The following is a 7,501-nucleotide window of genomic DNA, read 5'->3' as shown; positions in this document are numbered from 1 at the left end:
GCTTTCCACCACCAATCACAACAATCAAGTTGTGCCCACATATATGGCGCGGCATATAACATGACCACTTTCTCACCTTCAATAAGTTGTACATCCATAGCCAGCAGTTGATTTACCAGAGTATAAGTCATCCAGCTGTGCAGTAAAAAATCCCCCATCATGCATACAAAGATTGTAAGTTTCTTGCGATATGGAACAACACGTTCACCAAAAGGACTTACTCAAATACATATTTTCTAACTCATGCTATAACCCTTAGTCGTATCCTGATCCATCACATTCGTTAAAACGAAGTCACTCAAGGCAAGGCAATCAAACCTTTGGCTTTCCGTTCCATCTTGCTTCTATTTTGCAAGTGCGGCACAATCAACCATTGATAATTCTCCTACAGATGTCATTGCAGTACAAACCCAGGGCGTAAGCGACACTGAGTTCCCAAACGTTTCACTCGTAATAGTAGCGGCTATCCCGATTGTCAGCCTATCATTTGCAATTGCATCCACAAGTCCCTATCATGAGTAAATCTTCCATCCGTAATTTCCAAGCTCGAAGCATTTGTCCGTCGGAACCTTCCAACTTTCCAATTCACCTTTGATCATCCGTCTCTTAATCACCAATCTAACTAACTTAAAGGCTCCTATACACTTGAAAGAATAAGAAGGCAATATGAAACAAAAACAATAAACACATCACACCATAACAGACAAAAAAGAAGAAATACGCGCGATTACCTTGGTTCACCCATTAACAGGCGAAGTCCAATAAGTCAATATTATTTCAATACTTAGCACTCCTCCTCCCTCGTTTACAATGAATGTAATTTACCCTATTGATTTGCTACACACTCATACAAGAGAAAGTATTTTATATACTAGACTCCCTAATGCATTTGCGTGGCCCCTTATTGTTGAAGTGGTTGACAACTCAACATGAGGTCATGACACATGGATTCATCAAGGAAGCGCCTCCAGCTCCCAACTAGTTTGTGCAGGAATGGCCTAATTCCCTTCTTCTATGAAGAACAGCTCCTACCTCCGCCTTTTCACGAAGCACCTCCTTTTAAAGAGTCTTATGAAGCCTTGACATGTCTATGAGGAAACACACCTGATATCTACTCAGTTGTCACACCCCATGTGAATGCTTCGCGAATCACTCAACTCGTACGCTCTCCCATTGTTGCTCTTGTCACGACATTGGCGGAATAAGGTCGTGACACTGTACAATTTTATTAAAATTGCTCATTTAAGATCTTGACAAGCTGAGTGTGCACTGCAAATCTTGAACGTTTTCCATGTTCCGTAATCTATTAGAATCTGTTAATACTTGATGGAAATTAGGAATTAAAAAAGAAAAGTTCGTTACATATATAAACTAAGTATTTTTTTTTTGTATATACACTGTGTAATATAACTCTTTTATTATCACATCATTCATGTATTTTTAACCATTTATTAAGTTCAATTTTTTGTATAAATTCGTTTATTCACTTCTATCACATTATTTTATGGAAGAATTATACATTATGTGTTATTCAAAAAAGAAACCACTGGAATAGGTAAATCGTTGATGCAATCTAAGTAATAATTAATAAACTTTGTGTGTGGTTTTGTCTTGTATATGTATAGACAATCCGGGATAAAATAGTGAAGAGATATTCGAAGGCTTAATTGTAGAAACACCCGCTTGTTTTTCGAAGTTCAACCTTATGTCTTGTTTCGTCAACAACCAAACTATTCATTCAAACCAGCAAAGTTGTAAGTAAGAAACACCATATTTGGTTTTTGGGACGGAATAAAACCTTCAATAACTGAGTAATCTTGCAGAACAGGATATTGCTCCGTTCCTCCTTATGGTTGCTTAATGAAAAAATGTCTATCGCCATGTTTTCCATTTCATGAAGATCCATAATTTGAATTCCCCTACTCATAACATTAGGATTGACTGCTTGTTTTCTTTCTACAGAATGTGATACTGTCTGCATTAAACATTTCTTGTATTAAAATGTACACACATTCACAAGGATAAACTAGCCTATCATTGTTATTCCTTACGGATATGGTCACTGCAGTTCACAATAGCTACTTGTTTTCCCCTCAATTTAAGCATACACAATCACAATCTAAGTTCATTGCCAGTGAAAAAGCATGTTAGAGAATAAACAAATAGTTTATAATACACAGAGAATGTTAAGTTTCAACATACACAATCACATTGTAAGTCCTTTTTCCAGTGTAAAAGGCATGTTCATAAACTGAATAACTAATTTACATTGTACAAAGAATGTCTAGTTTCAGTTCAATTCGAACTTTCTGTCATATTTTGAGAACAAATCCTACAAATATAATAAAAATTGTTTGATGATTCTCATATTTCTTCACCTAACTTAAGCATAGATCCTGAACTGTGTAATGTGTTGGCATGGTCGCAGGGAAGAGCATCTCTCTTACACCTTCAGCCTTCATAATCGGGAAAATTATACTTGATGCATCCTGAAAAAGAACAGAATTGACAAATTATGTAAAAAAGTTGAATCCATTAGAAGATATATAAATCAGTGATAAATTATTTAGGCCATTTAAAGTTACAAAGCAGAAGATATTCGTACCAAAATCAGTCTAGCACCAATCAACATGCGTTTAGGTGAAGGAAATGGAAGCAATAAACGTCCCACACCATAGATTGCGACAGCAAAGAAATGGCTAACCAAACTGAGTGGACGAGGATTTAGACCAGAGAGTATAGCTATTGGTCCGTTCGTGAAACCACCTCCAAGGCTCAAATAGTCAAAACATGCTTTCCGTAATTCATTTCTTGATGGATCAGGTGATGCACAAAAAACTTTGTAGAGGGCACCAGCTAATGTATTTATTGTAGATGCCACTGGCTGCAAATGAGAATCATGTAAATCCAACAGTGATCTATAAATACCATAGCCAAAGCATAGACATTGTCAGATGTTGAATAGATGAATGCTACTTACCTTACGGAGGGTGTAGAAAGATTCCAGATACTTGCAAAGGTCATGTGCATCATTTAGATCGCCCAGAGGCCTAAGCAAATCCCTTAGGATAACAATATCAGATAAAGCCACAGTCATTCCTCCTCCAGTTAAAGGATGCCGCATATTGAACGAGTCCCCAAGTAAAAGAGCACCGGGAGTAGGAGACGGGGCAGCAGGCATGCTTCTATTAGTCATTGTTCTGATGTTTCCTTTATCAATTGCAGCGATGAAAGCAGAGTGGAGTTCATGGGGAATCTGAAACATGCAAGTTCCGATAAGTATTAAGGAATCAGTCACAAGCTAAATTCAAATTTTGTTAAGAAAATTTAAAACATTAAAAATTTGTTTTCATCGCCAGAATCACTCATATACTTTAAGGAATAAGCAAATGTGACATTCTCATTTCACTTGATTTGCAAAAGAACACTTAAAACATAATTATGCAATAGTAGTAAAATTAGACAACTGTGTAGAGATCTATTCAAACAAATTACACATACCTGAGGAGCCACCACAGTTTTTAAATAATTTGTCATTTCACCATTTGAAATTGATGGTACTTTCTGGCCTGGTACATCTACTAAGCAGCGAACTTCAGTACTACTAATAGGATAAAACAAGATTGGAGAAGGATCTGCCAGTATGACATGTCCATGATTTTTGTATGGAAGCTCACAATTCTCCAGGATCAAACCAACAAAACAAGAGGGGATTTCAACCTGCAAAAAAGATAAGTACCCTATAATAAACTCTAGTGCAAAACAATTATAGCAATAAGTAGGTTTTCTGTGATAGCTGAAACCTCAGCTTGTTAAGTAATGATTGTACTTTCGAACTACCTAGAAATTCAAGTCATTAATCAGATTGTTGAAATGCATACCAAACCAGACAAGGATACTAACCTTAGGTTTGCTGAGAGAGCGCCGCAAATTTGAACAACAGCCATCACATACTACCGTGAGGGTAGCATATATTGTCAACTCTTGACCTGTCTTAGTTTTGTATGTCACCCCTTTAATAATCCCCTCTTCTTCAATTAGAGATGTTACAGTTCCTTGTTCCAATCTTACACTGCAGCGAAAAAGAAAAATTATGTAAACAAAATGCTAGTAATGATATTGCTTTGAAAGATAAAAGTTTAAGATAACTTTGCAGAAAGTTAAGCCCCAGGAATATATGCAAACTATTGAGATTTGTAATGGCTAGCCTGGAGGAACATATCGTGTAAACTTTATTAAGCTTCGTCTTATAAGAACAGAGAAGCAATTTGAAATGAGATGTTCGAGGAGAAAAACTTTACTTGGATAGAGACGCAGCTTTTTCTCTCATTCTTTGAATGAAACGGCCATTGTGAAAGCTTCTTCCAGCCACATCTGAATTGAAATTCTCCAAGGGATAAGATACTTTGTTACTTTTTCCATCTTTGTAGAGAGCATATCCAAAAACTTGCTGTGCATCAATCGTATTTACACAATCTGCAGCCACACAAACATATTTCACAGATTAGAATAGAGGTGTTGTAGCCATAACATATGAGAAGACAAAGGCACAGTGATGTAGCTGAATTTGTGCTTACCCTCAAGACCCAACTCTATCAACTTGAGGTAGCCTCCTGGTTGTAGGAGTTCACCAACAATTCTGTCAGGTTCAGTCAAGTCTCTTTCAATCACATGCACTCGGCGACCATCCTGCAACATACAGCTGAAATTAAATCGAAGTTCTGATATCATACTCAAAACAAGTATGGATATGATATTCTTCATTCATCCAATCAATATCCTCCTTTGTCAATATTATGTGATCATTTGCATCAAACAGATTCAATTGAACTTAACTATAGAAAACAAAGGCTGGAAATAAAAGATGTTTAGTTTTCTATTTCTTCCTTTTATGTTTTCTTGGCAATCAAACAGAGTTTTAAAGAAATCCAAAAAAAGCTCCTCAGAATTAAGGAAAAAGCATATTCCTAGTCTTTGAAAAAAAGAAAACCAATTTCACATTGCAGAGTGTACTACCTTGGCAAGAGTGTAAGCCAGAGCTGAACCTGCAACTCCAGCACCAACAATAATTATATCTGTGCTTCCAGGAACCTCCGAATGGTGTGTTACATTTACTGATTTCTTCGAACATTTATTTCTCTGAATCTTCATTAAATCATATTTACTCTTTTTCTTTTCTCTTGAACTTTGCAAGAAAAGGAGCCCCAAGATTGATGCTAAAAGTGCTCCAAACATCATCATCAACTGATAATCCATCTTCAGATATAAAGGAATGCTACAGATAGTTCTTGGTGCAAGTTTACTTTTCTCTCTTGCTTGTGTTTGCAATATGCATGTTACCGAGAGCCTTTTATAGAGCCTAGCATGAAAACAACTATAACTCAATACTTGTTAGCTTTCATTCAAAGGGTTGTGCTAGTGTTCAAAGTACAAGAGCAGAAACAAATATTGGAACCAAAAGGGTCCTGCTAGTGTTCAAAATGAAAATGAATGAATGCTTACAGTGGTTGAGGAAAGGTCGGTGTGTGATGAACAAAATTTGTGAAATAATAGTCAAGGAGAAGCAAAATTGGAAAGAAAAAACAGGACATAGTGCAACCGGTCAAAGAGATTGTTTTTTTCTGGGAACTGGATCTTGGAAACTTTATAGTCCATTAAATGCCTAGTAAAGTTAACAAATATTTTCACAGCTTTCGAAATCATAGGAACCAAACGGGAAAATGACAATTTCATCCATGAAGTTTGGCTTAGATAAATGTGGTCTACCAAAAGTTTTTAGTAAAGTTTTAGTCCCTGGCAGTAACATTTTGGTCCCTCTGATTAGCTAATCCCTCTGATTAGCAATTAACAAACCTTAGCAACCAACATGTCTTTGATAGGAACCAAAGCATTACTAAAATATTCTCTAAAACTAAAGTGTTCATTAAGCCAAACCATAATTTTGGAATGGTATGGCCGTATGGGGGTGTTATGTGGCGAAAAACTCTAAACTTGATAAGCACCTGTCACTTTTACAAAATTGAGGGATTGTAAGTGAAATTTACTCTTCCTTTTGTTTTTGCAACCTCAATAAGATATTTGTAATTTAATAAAACCTTAGGGGGATTGTAGATTAAGAGAAATTAGAGCCATTGACCATTNCAATAGTGCTTCCAGCAACCTCTGCAGGGAGTGTTACATTTTCTGATCTCTTGGAACACTCATTCCTCTGAATCTTCATTGAAACATCTCCACTTTTCTTCTTTCTTCTTGAACTTTGAAGGAAAAGCACTCCCAATATAGATGCTATCAGTGCAACAAACATCGGCATCAACAGATAAACCATCTTCAGATATCAAGAATTGATATTGAAAAACTTGATTCTTGTAAGCTGTAAGTGCAAGTTTACTTTTTCTCTCCGGCTTTTTTTAATTACAACTCCGAGTCTTTTTATAGACTTGCGAACAAAGCTATAACTGAATACCTTTTACCTTTCATTCAAAGGGTTTTGATAGTGTTCAAAACACAAGAGCAGAAAAATATTTCAACTAAAAGGTCCTGCTAATGTTCAAAATGAATATTAATGAATACTTAGAAAGGTTGAGGGAGAAGATAAACAGGAGGTACTGCAATTTTGGTGTTATCTTAAAATCGGCTTGGAATTTGATAATTCCTCAAATGCTTGCCAAGTAAGGTTAAGGTTAAAAATATGGTCAAGCATTTCCAAATCAATGGAACCAAACAGTGGTTGAAAAATTAAAATAATGGACTATCCAAATCTCACTATTAGACAAAATAAATTATCTGTCTGTAGCTCAAAATCTGACAAATGGTTATTTTGAATTGGTGATGTTCTCAATGGTGAATGTTTTTAGGCTTAATACCAGATAATAGGACTAAAATTTTGAATATGTAACCTATTAAAGAGAGTACATAGTTTTATCTATTTCATCTATCATAACCGCAAAAAATGTTGGAGTAAATCTTTCATCTAATTGTGTCTTGTGATCACATTGTGGCTTCCAACATAAACCCAAATGAATCTCTTTAAATATTTCATCTATTTCTTTCTCTCTTTTTTTCATTTTTAGAATCACTTATTCCAGTAAGGGAGCAAAAATGGAACTTTTCTGGATTTGGTCCTGGGACGAGGAAGATTAGGAGATGTAAAATTCATCCTGAGGTCTTAGTTGTCTTTATGGTGAGATTGGTGGAATGGAATGAGGCATTAGGCTTATGTAAAGGATTTTAAATTTTTAACTATTTCAAAATAATCATCAAGCATTTATGAAACTCTTTTGATGCCAAACTACTCTGGCACAGTTGTACAAATTTGTTAATGTTACGCCATATATTTGTGCTTGCCCTTGTCAGCTTATCTATAATTGCTAATTTGCTATGTCATTTGTAGGATAAGCACACACAAAACCTAATAATGCAAACTGATCAAGCAAACACACAAAGAATCAACACCGCACTTTTATAGTGGTTCACCTTTCCAAGAATTGGAAAGACTACATCC

At 35.7% G+C, this 7,501-nt stretch overlaps 1 protein-coding gene across 1 annotated transcript; it reads right to left on the bottom strand.

Annotated features, from left to right (window-relative positions):
* Nucleotides 1-2,356: 2,356 nt before the first annotated feature.
* LOC116109282 (squalene monooxygenase SE1-like) lies at nucleotides 2,357-5,256 on the bottom strand. The gene is made up of 8 exons (XM_031395512.1): nucleotides 5,017-5,256; nucleotides 4,578-4,689; nucleotides 4,302-4,476; nucleotides 3,904-4,072; nucleotides 3,502-3,720; nucleotides 2,981-3,256; nucleotides 2,606-2,884; nucleotides 2,357-2,489 (listed from the first exon to the last, which is right to left on the bottom strand). The coding sequence occupies exons 1-8, from the start codon at nucleotides 5,254-5,256 to the stop codon at nucleotides 2,379-2,381; spliced, it is 1,581 nt and encodes a 526-aa protein (XP_031251372.1). The 3' UTR covers nucleotides 2,357-2,378.
* Nucleotides 5,257-7,501: the final 2,245 nt, after the last annotated feature.

Source organism: Pistacia vera, unplaced genomic scaffold (assembly GCF_008641045.1).
Source record: "Pistacia vera cultivar Batoury unplaced genomic scaffold, PisVer_v2 Contig577, whole genome shotgun sequence".
Lineage (NCBI taxonomy): Eukaryota > Viridiplantae > Streptophyta > Magnoliopsida > Sapindales > Anacardiaceae > Pistacia > Pistacia vera.
The sequence above is the reverse complement of the archived record's forward strand: the minus strand, read 5'-3'. Positions and strand labels throughout refer to the sequence as shown.

Excerpts from the sequence above, each read along its gene's own strand:
- LOC116109282 (XM_031395512.1), bottom strand. The coding sequence starts at position 5,256 with ATGGATTATCAGTTGATGATGATGTTTGGAGCACTTTTAGCATCAATC. Across the intron at positions 4,690-5,016 it reads TGGCTTACACTCTTGCCAAG|GATGGTCGCCGAGTGCATGT; the intron begins GTAGTACACTCT and ends TGTATGTTGCAG. Across the intron at positions 3,721-3,903 it reads GCTCTCTCAGCAAACCTAAG|GTTGAAATCCCCTCTTGTTT; the intron begins GTTAGTATCCTT and ends TCTTTTTTGCAG.